At 45.2% G+C, this 18,841-nt stretch overlaps 1 protein-coding gene across 1 annotated transcript in view; it reads right to left on the bottom strand.

The window, feature by feature from the left end:
• The window catches only part of CARMIL1 (capping protein regulator and myosin 1 linker 1), a 993,695-nt gene extending 977,014 nt beyond the window's left edge, over nucleotides 1–16,681 (bottom strand). The window contains exons 1-2 of the mRNA XM_069218803.1: nucleotides 16,067–16,681; nucleotides 13,636–13,733 (exon numbers count right to left, since the gene is read on the bottom strand). Coding sequence (XP_069074904.1) covers nucleotides 13,636–13,733; nucleotides 16,067–16,106 — 138 coding nt within the window. The 5' untranslated portion in view covers nucleotides 16,107–16,681. The remainder of the gene's footprint in view (nucleotides 1–13,635; nucleotides 13,734–16,066) is intronic.
• Nucleotides 16,682–18,841: the final 2,160 nt, after the last annotated feature.

The following is an 18,841-nucleotide window of genomic DNA, read 5'->3' on the forward strand; positions in this document are numbered from 1 at the left end:
GGTTTTCAGCTACTTTTAGAATTACTCCACCTTGGTAGGACACCAAAAGCTCTTTGTGGCCAATTTCAGCATAGAGGTATGCATGATGGATATGATGGAGATACACCCCTAAAGTGGGTGAAATTGTCACTATCCATAATACTAGTGTCCTTGTTATGCTGGGAGCTTTCCGCATGTCAGGGACATTTAAATGACATTCCTTAAATCACCGCCATAATTTACATGGAGGCATTCTCTGGAGTGGGCACCAGAGAGTGGTGACTCAAAGTATACCAGTCACAGGTCATTCTCAATGGCAGACCTTGTAATGGCCCCCACTACCTGGAAAAGGTGACCCCTGTCAAAACATGGCAGTGGAACTCAGAGGAAGGTGGCCAGGACTTCCACTAATTTTTGGCAGACAACCTGTTGCCGTTATCCTCTAAATTAGCCCATAGCCTTCTTTAAAGGACTCACTGTGTCCAGCTTTCTTTTAACAAAATTGAAACAAGATACTTTAAGGAATGGGCAAAGTAGGCATTGACCAGAGCCCTCAGCTTCTAATGCACCACTTGGGAAAGTAAACTTTCTCTCTAGCTCACCTTTGCCTATTTACATATCTAAATCCCTTTCTTTGTCTCTACCTACCCTGACTCCTGTGTCTCTTTGCCCAGTGTTCGCTTTAAGAGTTTTAGGCTCCCAGAAAGACATATTTCAAATTATTTTTGTGTGAACCCAGCTTCTAAATTTGTTCCCTGTCATGCAAGCTTCAATTAGTAGAAAATAAATAATAACATTCAAAGTTGTTTCGAACAGGGGTCCCCAAAATTTGCCTTGCCCGGCACCAAAAATTCTTAAAGCATCACTGATTATACAACATTGTAAGGCCAATTAAAAGAGGAGCACGTCACAGATAAAAGAATGTGGAGGAGACGTGGGTGTGTCAGGCCATGCTTAGAGCACCACTGTGAATAAAAGTTATGGTGTTGTTTTAAACAGCTGCTAAATTTCACAGTTTGTTTTTAATATTCAATCTACAAAAGCCCATACTCCCTGAGATAACTACTTTGAATTATTGAGCTGCTGTCGAAAAGGCAGCAGGTTAAACACAGGCCAAAGTCCTAAGGTGCAGAATTCAACATGCAGAATCGATGAATAATTTGTATCAAATGGGGCATGCCAGGAATGCGTTTCTTGCATCTAACCATAGTACTTCCTTCTCAACCACCAACACAGGCATGTCATTGAAATAACTCTACCACGCCCATATTTCTTTTTTACAAAGTATCTGACAAAGACAAGAATGTAAAAGTCAAATAAATGGGCGTCGGAGCCCGAAGGGGTCCCCCGAGAACCACTGGGAAAACCCCACGTATAGAACCCTCCCCTTCGGGAGGGCCCCGGAGGAGCACCAGATCCCGGAGGGGTAAGCGGAAGGACCCGGATACTCCTGCAGACAGTGAGGTGGCCCAGGACTCTGGCCCACAGATAGAGAACATCTCTGATGCCCTCCCGGGGCCTCGGACATCGGCCCAGACAGCGGAGGACGGTCGCTTGAGTCAATCTCCGGTGCTCCGCTGACATGATGTGTGTGGCCCCTTCGATGGACGCGGGGGGGACCCGCCGCGCTTGGCTTGCTCGGGCGGGCCCCGGGGGGGCTGCCATTGATGACACCGAAGACTTCCTAATGTATGGTGTCTAAAGCTCGATTTGGTACCATTAATTGCAATTGATCCGAGTGAAAGGAGGGGTCCACCACTCCACCCCAATGACAGCTCTATTGGCTGTCTGGTTCTGGTTGGGTATTTGGGAGACAGATGCTTCCGGGGTGGGAGTATGGGGAGGGGGGTGGTTTTGGGGGGGTGGCGGGGGGAGTTTGAATTAGGTTTAGAGGGCAACAAGTTAGTTAGCCTGGTTTGTAATTTTAAGGTTCCACCGATATGTTTGAAACGGTCGTCCCTAGGCCCGCAGAGGCACACTCAACATTGTATAACACCTGCACAACCCACGCTTGGCCCTCAATGACCCAAGTCCTCTCCTGGAATGTAAACGGCTTATTAGACAAGATCAAGAGGTCAGCAGTATTTAACACTCTCCGTAGATACTCCCCCTCAGTGGTCCTCCTGCAGGAGACCCACCTCCTCGGGTCCAGGTGCCCCATACTTGCGCGAGGAGGATACGATAGAGTATACCATGCAGGATTCTCCAGAGGCTCTAGAGGAGTGGCCATCCTGCTCCATCGATCTCTACCCATGGTGATCACAGCCACGCAGTCCGACCCGCAGGGTAGATTTGTAGTAGTCACAGGGACTCTTCAGGGGTCCCCGATAAACCTTGTGTGCGCCTACGCTCCTCCATCAGGTCTTGATGCCTTCCTACTTTCGCTACATCGAGTGACTACAGGACTTCCCCAAGGGACCACCCTACTGGGAGGCGACTTTAATGCGGTTCTTGACCCCAATCTGGACGTGTCTGGGGGGGATCACCGCTAGTAGATCCAATCGGGCTTCAGCCCTAAGCAACTGGGCGGAGAGCCTCGGCTTATGCGAGGTGTGGCGCACCTGGCACCCCAGGGAACGTCAATACACACATACATCGGCTGCCCACCAGACGCAATCTAGAATAGACCTTGTGTTCATGCCCGCCTTGTCCTTCTCAAACGTTGCAGGGGCGGAGATTCTCCCTCGGGGGGTCTCGGACCATGCGCCAATACGTGTCCGACTGGGCAGAGCAGATCCCACCAGGCGACCTATGTGGCGCCTGAATGCATGGCATCTACAGGACAAAGACTACACGCAGGAGATCAGGAATCACCTTAGTCAATATTTTGAATTAAACGTGGGATCGGTTCGATCTCCAGGAATAATATGGGCCGCTTGTAAAGCCACTCTTAGAGGGCATGCCAAACATATCCTTCGATCCCGTGAGCGAGACCAGAACTCCCAGATCTCTGAGCTGGAGACCAAGGCCCTAAGACTGGAACGCCAGCACGTGAACTTGGCATCGGCCTCTATCATGAGACAGCTGACTAGGGAGAGAGAGGATATCCAACACATAATGCTGGATTCGGCCAAGCACATGTGGAGAGCCTCAGCAGCCCGAATTTATGGATGGGGGATAAAAATGGGAAGCTGCTGCATTGGCTGGCCACCCGCCCCATGGCCAACAGAATTATATCCGAGATTTTAGAGGACACGGGCTCCCTTGTCAAAACATCTGTGGAAATTGCACATAGTTTCGCCTCCTACTATACCCGCCTATATGCCAAACACCCCCGTCCCGCTATTGAGAGAGAGACCCCCTGCTAAACGATATTACCCTTCCCAGGGTGTCCCCAGAGGCGAGAGACAGGTTGGAGGAGGCCATTGGTCTCGTAGAGATCTGCAATGCAATATCTAGTCTAGCATCGGGCAAAACCCCAGGCCCTGACGGTTTCCCAGCAGAATTATATAGTAAATGCAGCGACATTCTGGGTCCCCACTTGCTTAACATGTACGAAGAAGCTGAAAACCGAGGCCGCTTCCCTACTGAGATTGACCAAGCGACAATTGTGGTGATCCCCAAAACCCAACCCCCACCACGACACTGCTCGGCGTACCGGCCCATCTCGCTCCTAAATGTTGAAATCAAGGTGCTCTCCTCGATCCTTGCCTCCAGACTGAAGGAGGTAATAGCCACACTGGTACATCCTGACCATTGTGGTTTCATGCCCACCCGTAGTACTAGGCACTGCATCAGGCGGTTACATCTGGCCCTGGCGCACCACAAAACTCTGTCACATACACACTTGGCACTACTTCTACTTGATTTTGAAAAGGCCTTTGACACAGTGGATTGGTCTTATCTCGAACAGGTCCTGCAAAAAAACGGGCTCGGGCCCAAATTTTGAGGACTAGTGAAACTCCTATACTCTAACCCGACTGCCCGAGTCCGGGTGAACGGAGTGGTTTCCGACCCATTCCCCATCGGCCGTGGAACTCGACAGGGATGCTCGCTATCCCCCATACTCTTTGCGCTAATAATAGAACCCTTGGCGATACTACTGAATGGTGACCCACTGATTGAGGGCTGGCACTGGCCCTCCGGCTCGGCGGACCGAGTGGCACTATAGGCAGACGATGTTCTCCTGTATATCTCTAACCCACCCAAGAGCGGCCCCCGCGTTCTAGAGATCCTGGGTCTTTTTGCGGAAGCTTCGGGACTGATCCTGAACCCAGCCAAGTCCCTGCTGATTCCCCTGCATCGCTCTCGCGACTGTATAGACTGGCAACGAAGCATCCCAGTACGAAGGAACAGCTTCAATATTTAGGAGTACATATTTCACTTCTTCCCGAGTTGGCTTGGGAACTTAACATTACGCCACTAACAAAGAAAATCAAGACCGATCTCTTGCGCTGGAGGGCCCTCTCCCTGAATCTGCTTGGCAGAATAGCGCTGTACAAGATGATGATCCTTCCCAGGCTCCTCTACCTTCTGCAAAACTTTCCACTTCCCATCCCCATGAGATGGTTCAGGGAGATGGACTCCTTAGGGCGCCAATTCATATGGGGCGGCACTCGCTCACGATTGGCGCTCAAAACTTGTCAGAGAGACATATACGACGGTGGCTTGGGCATGTCCAATATCCAATGCTATTATCTTGCGATGCACGCGCTCGTAATTAATGACTGGGTGGGGGGTGGGTGGACAGATCCAGCATATCAACTAGAACTATAGACAATGGGCTACCCGCGGATCTTTGGCGCCCTATACGGGAACCCGATCCCCCGAGATGTCCCAGAAGTGACCAAAGTGGTATTACAGGGATGGCGGACGGCCCAGAAGTTGACGGGGTGGTGGAGACGTCTTACCCAGCAGACCCCGCTATGGCATGGGAGGCAGTTGGCACAAGTGGCTGGCCTGGAGGGTTTTCAGAACTGGGATAACATAGGTATCTCCACTCTGGGTGATATCTGGGGAGGGTTACATATGCAGTCCTTCCAGGATCTTCAGAAACACTACTCTTTAAACAAGACACAGTTTCACCGGTATCTTCAGCTACGCCATGCCCTACTAGTACATATACAGGCAGGGGACACCATACCCGAACATAGCCCCATGGAAGCAAAGGCATTGATGGGAGACCTGGGCAGGGGAGGTGTTTCCCAGATATATCGCACCCTAATCACCGCCGCTGCGGGCTCCCTGGGAGGGCTTCGCCAAAGATGGGAGGAATGGGTGTGCCCCATGGAGGAGACGGACTGGGCAGAAGCACTGATGGCCCCACTTTCCCTTACAATTGCCACTCGCTTCCGATTAATACAAACCTACTTTCTTAATACTGCCTATCTCACGCCCACCAAATTACACAGAGCGGGCCTCCGCCCCTCAGCGGAATGCCCCCGCTGCAGGAGCCCCGCAGCTGATTTCTTCCACATGGTATGGGCTTGCCCAACCATAGCGACTTACTGGGAAGCAGTAGTGTAGGAGGTCTCTGGGGTCTTACAAGAAGATATAAAGAGGGTGCCGTTGCCACTCCTTCTGGGGGTCATGGGAGACACTGGGCTGCGAAGAGCAGATCGGACCTTCCTAGGGGTGGCATGCCTGGTGGCCAAGAGGGATATAGTGGCGGATTGGAAGGCCAGGAATGCACCGACACTGATTAAATGGGGACGGGGGTGGACTGGTGTGCGCAGCGAGAAAAACTTGTACATGAGGCCAGAGGATGTTTAAATAAACATAATAAGATATGGGGGAAATGGGAGGCCATGGCAGGCTTCTAGGTTCTAGATTGTATATAACATTTATTAACAATGTGTTGCTGGGGACTTCGGACTCGATCATTGTTTGATGCCCATTGGCATCATGTTAAATTGTACGTATCATTGTTTCATGCAAAATCAATAAATACTCTTTATCAAAAAAAAAAAAGTCAAATAAATGTACTGATGGTAGTAAGCTTCTTACAAAAATGTCAATTGAAAAAGATATAATTATCTACCTCTATACGTATGTATATATAGAGAGAGAGTTTTATGAATCGCTGACTTTTTTGTTGGATCTGGCATCGTTTCATTGTGTTTTGATATGCCTTCTCATTTAGGTCTGATTTGGGGCAGGTCTGATGTTTTCCCATCACTTCTTCTAGATTTGATGTCACATTCACACAACTCCGTTGGAGTACTCGAGTATCTCTGTCATCGCTGTCCCACTAAAACAGCGAGGCTATAACATTCCCTTTATGGTGTGAACTCTTATGTCACACTGTTTGTTGGACTTAACAAGCATTGGCAAGGCCAACAGTTCTGATTTACATTTTGAGTATTGACTAAAACACATGGATCAATGTCTGCTACAGTGATTGCTTTCCTTATTTAGTGCATCTATGAGATGTTTGACAATTCATTGTACTTTTGAGATGTAAAACAGTCCATCAAACACTGCAAAGACACCACTCCATAGGATTAATAAGAACCCAAACAGTCAATCCCATGAGGTGAGACTGAAATACTCCCTTGGGCAATGGGAAAGCCAAATCTATGTTTGTGTTAAAGAATTACAAACAGTAGGTCATACAAAAACATTGCTATCAGGCTAGACCTAAAATGTATCACCCTTTGCAACCAGGGTCCTTTTATGATGATGAAAGTGCATGTATATAGCATTACACATAGTTGCGTTTAACTTAAGCAAAATTGCTATCATGCAAACCTACGCAACTGTAAAACTACTGCATCACTTTGAGACTGTGAAACACATTTATTGTTTGGACGGGCAACTGCTTTCCTACAGCATTCTATCAGTGTTCCTGGCCCCCTATGGGTAGTACCTCAAATCAGTATACCCTATGATGGCGGTCATCCATTTGCCTAGAAAAGACTCTCTGTCCTGGGGTTCATTACTTGCCTAGTAGTTCCACTTCTTCAAGAAGAAGAATAAATTCGAATGTCTATGGCATATTCTGTGTTTTAACTGCACTCAACTACCTCATGTCATTTTATCCACAGAAGCAGCTTCCGCTGGTGTCCCTTCCTCATCGCCACCACACAATATCCTCAGCTCTGCAGTCTCTTCTTAACCGCTCCCTATGTGCTGTCTGACCAGTTACCTGTCGGTGGCCAGAAGCACTTCGAAGTAGCTTACCAACTGCATTAATGCTTTACAGGGTAAATGAAAGGCATCGCTATACGCCTAAGCTTTACCATGTAATCAAAGTTCCATCCAAAATTTGCTGGCAGTAAAAATGACCAGGAATCCAGTGAGCCAAAATATAAAAAATAATGGAATATTGTGTTTTAAGGCGCAGTTGTAAGTGTAAATAAAGAACCTGGGATAAAATGCTGGCGGCAGACAATCACCAACATACCAACATTTGCCCAACACCCATAGGCTTTGTCAAAGTCATGTGACCACCATAATCCCATACTATATATACAAATAGCTGACAGTAAAACTTGGTCACCAAGAATCAAGCATTCTGCAGTTTAAAAAAAAGCACCTGCCTTGCATAAGGGTCAAAGACTCTCCATCAGTGGACTAATTTCAAAGACCTAGCAAAAACAACTGCCATTGTAAATTTAGTTTGCGTGAAGAGTACACTCCCTACATATCGTGACACAAAATCATTTTCACAAATACACTTAAATAATGCAAACTGATATGATAAAGTTAGTCCAATGACTATATGAAGGGCCTATATGGTCACAAACAATGAAATATATAAAATGTCCCCGCAGACGTCTGAGGGTCATAGAGAGCATGCTTGGAGGGCATGTTAGCAAATGACCTGTATATAGCATGTTAAAGAGATACAGAGCATGGTAAGTCACTAAACAGAAAAGAGCAGAAAACCACTGAGGAACACACTAAAAACAAAGAATTTAAGTTTGATGTTTGCTCATATAATTAACTTGAATTTGCAATATCCAACACAGATGATGGAAAGTATATGAATTAAATACAAGTGGCTCTATATGACTCACCAGGCCTCCTAAGGAAGAGGTCTCTGACTGTTAGGGACAAGCTGCCTCACTACACTCGCCCTTTCTCCCCCTCAGATCACTAGGTTTTCCAGGCACATTCACACTCACAGTTCTAAGAGGGAGGAATATTTGAAATGGTGAAGGGTCATTTTCTTTGCTTGTCCCCAAGTTCCGCAAAGCTCATCTCAGAATAGAAGATCTACTGAGGACACAATCATGTTTCCAAGGACTTTGAAGGTGGTTCTGATTCCCGAAAAGAACCATAACATGCTAAACTATCGTAATTTGAATTCTCTAGAAGTTTTCATAACATGACAAATCATTACTGAGAGCATTGGAATATCTAAAAGTGTCCACATAAAGCTGACAATCTGAATTGTGCAGGCATATGTTATGAGTAACAATCAAATAACATCTAAGAATACAGTGCACTGTTGGATAACAAATTGTAAGAGATACACAAACTAAAACTATTTGGAACCATAGTGTGATACAGGACTCTTAGGCATGTTGGTTAGGACACACTCCCCAATATCTGTTGCACTAAAATGACAAACTTGGAATTAAAACTCGGAATATCACATTTAAATTCAGATTAGACCCCAGTTACTTCCAAAAATTATTCTTCAATTTACCTCAAAAAAGACAAAAGATGAAAGAGGAAACATATTGAAATATGGCTGTTCCTTTCTGAGAGCAAGTTCTTCCAAATCAAGAGCCTTGAACTCGCTCATCCCAGACAAAAGATCTAAGAGAGAAAACAAAATGTCTGCCGACTATCTCAGAACATTCTCCTACCAAGAATTTGATTAACTTTTCCCACCTCATCAGTTCCTGATCTCGATGCTCTAAACAAAGGCGGGAGAAGAAGGTTTGATGGGGAGGGTCTATCCTCCTTAAAGATTCAATAAACATATTTTGAAACCAAACCCAGAAGGGCAAACTTCCACAGGAAAAAAGTTTTTTTGTTAAAAAAAAAAAAACCCTCACCCACCAGGGTTACCCCTTGGTGGCATGCTTCATCATTGGGTTTCTTCCTGTTCTGCTGCAGAACGAGGCATGCTGCGACCGACGGAATACGTGGGAGCACTGTTGGTATCCGTGATGCGGATGCTAGTAAAGGGTAGGAGTGGTGGGGTCGTGGTAAATTAAAAATACCCCCCTCTGGATGATATTACTAGTTTAATAGGTCTCACAGAGGTGGTATGAGTAAAAAGGGGTGTCAGGATGGTGGGTATATTATATACCTGTCCTCCTTAGTGGTCTACATGTTTCGGAGTTTACCCCTAAACTCCTCTTTGGGACCAAAGTGATCTCCCTATTATCACTCCTCATGCATCTTACACTAGTAGAAGTACATTAAATAAATAATACCCATCAGTGTCAATGCTCTGCTGGGCATATTTTCAGTATTTATGCTAATTGTATCATAGCTCCTCCGGGACGGGGTGTGTGCTTGTAGTCACACAGTCTTCAAAGCGACACTCCCACATTACAAACTACTCCTCACCTCGCCGTGGCCTGTTTCTAACAAAAAAACTTTTTTTCTGTGGATGTTTTCCCTTCTGGGTTGGGTCTCTAAATACGTTTCCTGATCTCGATGCTATTGAAATTCTTGTCAGTATCTTGCTTATTGCATGGGTGACTGTTTGGTCCCTACTAAGTCTGTACCACAACAGCATATACCACCCTACAACTAACCACACAACTTTGCTTGTTGTATAGTTCATCATGGCATGTCTTGTGTTGATTCTTGTCCAGGGACTACCTATTGTCAGGTTACCCGTTTCCATCCAGATCTGTAAAGTCAGAGCATTCCAGGTCAGATCTTTTCCTGGACTGTCAGTCAGGATAGCTTGGGGACGGACCTGAATTAAGACAAAAGTTTCTGGAGGAGGAAAGTTATGGTGCCCTTTATTTATCTTTAGAGAAACTCTTAAACTTATTGGAGACGAACTCAACGAAGCCTTAAGAACATAAGATCAGAAACACTGAAACAAAAAAAACAAAAAAAAAATGCAGGAACTTAAACTTAGTTCTTGCTCCACAACAGCACTTTGGCCTGTGCGCAGTAACGCATCCTTTATTTCGCACCCCCATGACTTAAGTTAGATCTCATAGGAACCACTCAATGTTACTGAAAGATCTCACAAATGTTCTTCTCTGCCAAGTTTTTCATGAACCATTACCCACTGATCACTGTCTTGCCTCGTCATTTCACACAACACAAGCATCATCTACTCATACAATGTTTGGACTTGTATTCAAATATTGCATGCTAAGGCTGCCTAACAGTGACATGTCATCCTGCCCACATACACATCATCTAAATAAATACCTTTAATAGAATTATTTCTATAACCTAATGACGCACATTCAACATACTATCCTACAGGACACCGAAAGAATTCAATGTCCCATTGCTCGTCACTCTTCTCTGTTTTACGTAATTTAGATACAAAAACAAAATAAGATGCTCGTTTGCTAATTCCTTGCCTTCCCTTTTTTACAATAACTATTCCTGCATTTCAGCAGCTAGTCATCAGAAGAACAGCAGGATAAAATACATTCATTACAAAATAAGGGTGCGTTTGCTACTTCTTCTTCCCCACACTTTAAACCAATAACTCAGCTGTCGTGAACAAACCCTAAACTGGGTAAATGAGCATGGAGGCACATGAAGCTAATGAGAAATTTAGCACAAAGTGAGAAACATTTCCAAGTGCAAAAATGGGGCTTGGAGTTCAGAAATGACTATGGTTTTCTAGTTCTCTAAATCACCTGGTTCGAAGTTGGCCAAGACTTGCCTTTTCTATTGTTGTCAAGAACTTCATTGCTTATCATCATTCGTTGCAGTACATATTGATAAACTCAATATACACACACAACACAAAAGGTCCTAAAGCATTTTAAAACATAGTACTGATAATTACTATATAAATTCCCAATCGTAATTGATCACACAAATAACATAACCCATTACACTGATAAATACATTTCTCCTAGAAAAACACATGACTCCATGCCACATTATCACTTATAACATTGAATGCATTCTTTCTGTGTACTCGCGAAGACACTGGACACCGTGTACATCACAGCCAAGTCGAAGGCACTGTGCACTCGTCTCAGGGACACTTCTACCACCTTAAAAACCTCCCTCCATTGGAACTGCGACTAAGTAAGCCCTTAGCTTTCAATAAAATGGAAAGAATAGGAAAAAGTGAGCAGGGGTTTCATTGACCAATGAAGCACACTGGAAAGAGCAATCCTCCTCCCTTCTGTATGCCTGTCAACGACAAAACAGCAGCTGCCCAAACACAATCTAGCATACAAATTTCTAACAGCGGTGGGCTCTGATGTCTTGAAATGGAGTAGTCATTACCTGCACAGTAATAGCCCCAGGCGCATTCTCAGCTTTGAGAGGGTCTGGCGCATCAAATCTCGTGGTTAATCCCAAAGTGAGCAAAACCAAGGGCATGGAAAGTTTTTATGACACACTCCAGTGAGGTCCGCTCCAGAATTCAAACAAGAGATTGTATAAATCGTTTTTTCCCCATAAACACAGGAATTGTGCATCTCATCTCCGAATAACTCATCTGCTGCGACTTCATGTATGAGATGGACTGTTTCTTGCATCCCTAGCCCCCCCCCCCCAAAAAAAAATGCCTTTCAAGTCAAAAAAATGCCTCCTCCTCAAGTTTAAGATTAATCGTGACCCTCATTATCAACCTGAGTCTTGCATTAATCAGCAGCAGGTAAACTATAACCAAAGCAATCACATTTTTTTCAATTCTCATGCCGGTCAGTGAGTAGTAGCCAGAACGTGTACTATTTCCCAGCGCCATCACATTTGTTTTGCACACATCTGCTATAAAGAGCCTGCCCAGAAGCACTCCTTGGTTCACAAAATCTGGCACATGGTGATAGCACAGTAAACAATCAAAACAAAATAGTCTGACAATAGCAACTTCGGTTCGTCCACTGCTCCTCAAAGAGGAATTTCACGGGAGGTAAGAAATTAGCGTGTCAACTAATTTATCGGTTCAATAATGACTAGCGCAGTTCACAGGACATTCAGCGATAACAGCGACAAGAGTTGCATCATCAACCCTACATGACCACAACATTTTAATTGATACAGTGCAACTAGCATAATTAAATGATTAAATGATTGAAGTAGGTAAGTAAAGGCCAGCTGCAGAAAAATAATTCTTGACGGCAACAAACTTCTATCTGAAAAGGCTAAAAAGTAGAATTACTGCTCTCCTAACCCTGCAAAAAGAAATGTTTGCAGTTAAGGCAGAATTCCTGAACCTTAGCCCAAGCGTGGACTTCCCCAAAACAAACTTGGCACACAACTCTGAGTAAGCCTCAAGAAGGTTTAGCAAATAACAGAATTCTGGGTCTGTCCTATCTCCACTCCCCTTCTTCACAATAGGTATGCGAACTGCAAGACAGAGGAGGCTGATTTCTTGCAAGGATGGAGTTTGACACCAAATATTAAACATTTACATACTTGTCCACATTGGATTTCAGAAGTCCACCTGCACCGTGAAGGGGACTGGCACTCTGCTGGGTTTTTCACTGGCATACACTCTCATGATTTTGGCAAATCAATGTCAAGGATGGAACACACCCTTAATTGCTGGTTCTTTCCTTAGGTGCAGAGTGACCTTGTGATGCATACATGCTGCTAAAGTAATCACAGCATGCCTCTTTCGGGAATCGCAGAAAGCTTTGGGCCCTGATTGTTGTCACTTTACACCAAGCAGCAGACTACTTTGCACAGCCAACTTAATCTTCTGGGTAACCCCCTTCTGAAAATGAAAATTTACCCCATCACATTAGCCTGTGTAAGCAAAAGAGGATGTCACTGGGATAAACGTTACCTCCTATAAAACCTCATTAGAAATCTCAGGGGACCCTTATTTGGACAAGTGCACTGCCAACAATTCAAAACAGGAACAAGTAACCATAAGTCAGCATCAGAAGCAAAGAGTCAAAGAAAGAGAGAGAAAACTAACAGGCACAACTACAACCACAAGGTAACTAGGACGGTCTCACAACAGTACGAATGAGAATAATTTCTTCATAAATTAGTCCAGATATACCAGTTAATGTGATGTTCGGTTCTCCTAATATGTACACCAGTGACAGAGCCAATGGAACAGCATCAATGCCAGTAGAGAAGTGATCAAGGAATAAAAGAACAAATCCAACAGGCAAAGCTAAGACAAAAGGTGTCATAACATGCAGTTAACTAAAAAAGAGAATAGACTAAAAACCAAGAGAGTCAGGTGAGGGCATGGTATTTTTTTCTGGGCATGACACTTAAGACACGGTTCAGTTCCACTTGTAATCTGTACACCAAAGACACAGTCAAGTGAGACCACAACAGTACCAACGAAACAAGAACAGAACGTTTACCTCTTGGCTCAGTTCACCTTCTCTTATCCCATCCCTCTTTAGAAAGTAAGTCAATAATAACGTTCGTGATTGGACCTTCCAAAATGAAGAGCTATCCCCAAGCAGAGAAAAGGAAGCATGAAGACACACCAACAAATGGAATGTGAAGTAATCTTTATCACAGTTTGAAAGATGTTGGTGCTATGGAGGAGACTTATTTTTACAGCAAGCTGAACAATGGTTTCAAGATATTATTTGTGTATTAAACTGTATGCAAGTGACTTACCAAAACTTTATTTTCCACTTTGTCACCCCTAACTTCTAGCTTTATTTTCTTCCTCACGGCAATCTTGATCTTCCTCCCAATAACATCCCTGACACTTTCTGGAATGACAAGAAAATTCGTATCAAATACTTTCAGGAGCACGTTTCCTGCCGCCAAGACATTTTAGCACAAACGTTTTACTCTAATATTGTTCTACAAGGGCTTGTTCTAACAAATCTTTCTGCTCGGGTCATTCAACGGTGGTTACACTGTGGACTGCAGTGCTTCCTGCACCTAGCAGCGAAAAAGAGGCTCAAGTAACAGACAAGATACGCTTGGAGTTAGTGGACTTTGTACCCAGCCCAAACAGAGGTCACAGACAAACGTGAACCTCTTGGGTGTAGTTTAACAGAAGTGCAAATACTCAAACTGATGCCAGTGCAAACTGAGAGCAGGAAGTGCCACAACCCTTCAACACAGTGCTTCCTGGTCCTCCATACAGCTTCAGCAACCTTCCAGCGTACATGTTTCGCTGTAACATGATGCACCAAGGGCATGCTCTAACAGGCCTTTGTTATTCGGCAGATGTTATACACTCTGGGCCCGACTCACAAAGGCTTAGCTGTAAAAAGGCATGCCTAGTCTAGTACTACTCCTAGTTTACTACTGAATTCCAGGAGTAAGCCAGGTAAACTCCAGCCTCACTCTTGGCAATGAGTAGGAAGCCACGAATAGTTCAAGAGTAAATCCCAGCAAATTCTGTGTGAATCAGGCCCGCTGACCTGGCGTTCTTCCTGCTTCTGCCAGTCAACCAACCTGCAAAGAAAAAGAGACAGAAGCAGTCCTCAAACCATGGGTGCCAACAGGTCCATGACAACAGGGTGAATTTCAGCCAGGCCTAGCTTTTCAGCAAACAACAGTAGGCATGGTGGCATTTGTAAGCCATACTTATATCAAGTCCATCCATGCTTGGTGAGGTCAGCAGATTAACAAGGACTGGGTGCTCATCCTCATGTCAAGGTTCTATTTGACATCTCTTGACAGTGTCACCAGTGCAGTGGTCACCAGCAAAAAGTGGGGTTATGCAATTAAAAGTGGGGTTTATGGGTTTTCAAGGAAGCCTCACCTAGACAGCAGCTAAAGTGATGGATAGAGTTCTTGAATTAGCGTGGCCATTGATAATTACTCTGAGCCACAGTTCAGGTATCACTGTTGGAACAGGAGGATCAGGGCTCATCTTCATTAAATTGGTCGCTGTCTGGAATGGCACACGGACCACAAATAATGGCCAAGAAAGCAGTCAGAGTGATTATAGGTGGTTGAGATTAATTAATTACAACCACTAGGTCACTGCTTTACCTCATTTTTAAAGGACATGCCAACAAAGCTCACATCACCAAAGCTGTGAGCGTCATGTGACGCACAGCACTAAGTTCAGACCAATAATACGTTCTGCCAATTAAAGTTGAAGACCATTCTGCGTTATCAACTTATACTGCAAACACTGGGTTTATCGTTTAACTCCAAGTCTCTCGGACAACTTGTTTCCGGTCCCGGATATTTATTCAACAAATCGAGTATTCTGGAAGTTGCAGTCACGGTTCCGCTCACCTGGGCTAACATGCCTGTTAATTCTGTTTGTTCTCATTCTAGGTGCGGACTGCAACTCCCAGAAAGCATAGCGCAAACGGCTGCGCAAAGTGATTGTGTTAGGCGTGACCAGAGGCCAGTTGACAGCAGTGCTATACCACAGATTTCAAGCTGCTCCAATTTCCGCCTGGGTGGGGAGCTCACCCAATCCTATATTTTCCATCAGATTCCGCTACACGTCGATTTGCTTTTCTTCTTTATAAATATAGAACTGTAGGTAACAGAATGCTCAATAGAAAGCACACACGCGCTTCACAAACGGTCACCAGTGTTGGGAACGGAGCATTAATACTAAAGTGGGGGTAGGACAAGCTCTCAAATTATTAAAAAAAATGACCTTTCTGACCTTCAACACTTATAGTTTCCATTAAAATACCGGTTTGTTTAAAATCAGTGGAAAACTGGAGCACGGCTCTTTTCTGGGGCCATAAAAGAATCTGATTGGAAGGCTCTGATGGTGGCAGGTAAATAAATACAAGTGCACCTCTGCTCTGCTTGACCATTGGCTGCCCGTGTAAACATTAAGATACTCAACCCTCCCCGCTTGGATTTAGTAGTGAGGTGCAGACGCCCCCTCCCCCTTTTATCGCAATGAACAGCAAATCCCTTTAATCCTCGCAACAAATCCAAAGCGCAACAGACAGCGGCAGGCTATAATGCGCCCCCAGCTTCCATTCGGCCCCAACCTGTGGTGTACATGTGCATTTTACCCTGGCGAAGCAGAGAAAACTTCCCTCCCCTGGCGCTGGTCCTTGTCCAGGTGACCACCCCGTACACTGGCAGCAGAAAATGAAGTCCTTACCCAGCAACTCTTTGGGGATATCCGAGCTCTCTTCGGTCATTTTGTCCCTTTCTGTTTACAGCTGAATTTCCAAAATGTTGTTTTCTTTTTATTTATAATCCAAAAAAACGGGGATTGTTCTGTCGAAAAAGGTGATGGCCGGTGTAAAGTTGCCTGCGACGAGAGGCTATTTCGTCGTAAGGTGTCTCATGCAGGGCTCCTCCATGCCGCTGCCGCTGGGGTCGGTGTTTTGGATGAAAACGTTCAGTGTGCTCCAGTTGGGAAATAGCAGCGAGCATTGGCTGCGAGAGGAGGAAGGAGGAGGGCGCTGGGAAAAACACACAGAAGCGAGGGGGAGGGGGCCACCGAGCAGCGGCAGCAAACTATTTTCTCTTCGCTACTATAGTGGCTTTTTCTGCTTTCCTTGCTTCCTGGTACAAGCTGGTGCTTGTCTTGTGATTCCCTTCTCGAGCTCGGCGGCGCGCGGACGGCACTCCCTCTCTGCCCTCGCCTGAACGTGGCGGCGCGGATCCTTTGCCCCCGTGCGCACCAGGGAAGGGGGTGCGCCCCGAAGGCGCAGCGGCAGCACCTAGGAAGGACAGTGCTTGACGGAGAACGCCCGGGGGTCGCTTTTCTATCTGTGTACATCTCGGGTCTACTACAATATGTGTTGATGGAGGCCTCTTGGTTCATCCTGTGGTGTTCGTTCAGTAAATAAAAACGCATAGTCGGTAGATTCAAGTATTCAGGAGTCCCCGTTGCTGCAAACAACAGTTTATGCCAGGTAATAGCTAGAAATTTGTATTCAGCCTTCATTTTGGAGTAAGGCATTATGGAAGCGTATATTACACTGCATTCGACAATCCCAGCCTTTTATACATATAGTGCTGAAAACCTTCCCTTTCTAATGACAGGTGATTTCACTCCCTTTAATTAAACATGGCCGCATTTCGCAATATCTAAAGCTGGAAGGTTCAGCGAAAAAATCTGGCATAGGGGTGATATTTTCTCATTCCCACGAATTGGAATGGAGGTAGTTTTTAGCTGGAGGAAGATGAAATGCTGGCATTTTTTTGCTTAAAACCGGAAATATTTCGTCTAAATGGGGTATATAAAACGCTCTCCGATAAACGACCTCAGAAGGATGAACAGCTGATATGGCCTTGCTGGGTTTTGGACAGTCGAACTTAATTTCACTGTATGCGCATCGAATCACCATGCCAATTTTGAAACTTTGAAAATGTGTCCTTTTCATTGATGATTCATATTAAAATTATGTTACTCCTTCACGCCGCCCCCACGTTATTTCGCCGATAAAATAACCCTTGCTCAGCTTTCTCTTATATAGCACAGGGAGAGGCGGTGACACTTTCTTACTGAAAGGAAGCGTGTTTGAACACAAACAAACCCTAAGCCAGACCCCTTCTCTCACAGAACCAGTCAGGCACAAATCACTGTCAACTGCGACTCTGTGGGGAGAAGGGACCAGGGCCGTGCCATCTGCTGGTGGAAACACAGAAGAGGCGTGCCCTGCTTTTGTTTACGTGTGTTTGTTTGCATTTTTTTCTCTTTCACACCGCCCCCTCATTCTGCAGTACATGTAAAATTGTGAACAGATGGGCAGAGGAAACTTTGGGCGCAGTGTAAATTTTGATTTTCAGGAACTGTATACCTACACGATAATGGGTTATGTGTTGCAAAGCAGCAAAAAAGTATAACGGATATCAGTTATTTAGGTCGTGAATTTGCCCAAAGCCTTTGGTCAGTGGCACCCATATGAGAGAAACTGAATATTTGCTTTACCCTGGCAGGTAGTGAAAACATATCTCTTGTATTGCCGTCAGTTTGACGCTTGTGATCAATAAGTGGGCAGTGGGCATCAGCGATTGCTGTTCTGTGTGTTCGCCTTGGGTGAACCTGGCTCCGGATCTATCCGCACAAGTTGTTTTTCTATGTGGATTTTATATGGAGTGAACCAGACCTACCAGGGCAGCAGAGTGCTTTACAGTCATATTAGTGCGTAGAATACATAATTGAAATTCCAAAACAATAACGTCCATACAGGGCAAGTCACAGCCCTTTGTTAAGTGTTAAGGTTCCCCATCCCATTTATCACTGCATGAAGAGTGTCGGAACGAGTAAGGTTCAGCCTGATAGACACTCTTCATGTTTGAGCCAGGCAGCCAGATACGGTACATGAGCTAAATGTGCAAGTGCCTGACTGCATAATCTGAAACTTGCTGGGCTGAAGATTTCACAGCCCAGAGGCCTTGACCCAATGCTTAATTTGTGCTTGTTATTTCCGGTGCTGAGCACCGGCACTTATTTTTGAGGGCCGGCACTTACTGTTCTGCCTGAAGCAGTTGCTGCGAGCAAAAGACACATATGGGAAAGACGGAAGATGAGAAAAACGAAAAAGCGTCACAAAGGTATAAAGCAGAAAGCTGCAAGAGTGAGCTTAAGGGGCAGGGAATGGCTCTAAATGGATTGAAGAGGCTCGAGATGGCTTCAGGATTTCGCTGCCTCAGTATTCCGTGCTCACACATTTAAATTTAAATGCAGCAGCCGCTTGTTTAAGAGGAGGGCTTTGGGCACCGGCATGTTTTTATTTACAAATGAAGCATTGCCTTGACCCGCTCAGTTTTGCAAAGTCTTCTGTGAACCTCCCCCTCATGACAAGACAAAGCATCACTGGGAGACAGCTCTGGGATGACTGTCCATCAGTGAGGCACAACACAGATCCGGATGGGGTCAGCAAATCTCTGTGACCCCCATCCACTCTGTGATAAGGTTAGG

The sequence above is a fragment of the Pleurodeles waltl genome, chromosome 2_1 (genome assembly GCF_031143425.1).
Source record: "Pleurodeles waltl isolate 20211129_DDA chromosome 2_1, aPleWal1.hap1.20221129, whole genome shotgun sequence".
NCBI classification, from domain to species: domain Eukaryota; kingdom Metazoa; phylum Chordata; class Amphibia; order Caudata; family Salamandridae; genus Pleurodeles; species Pleurodeles waltl.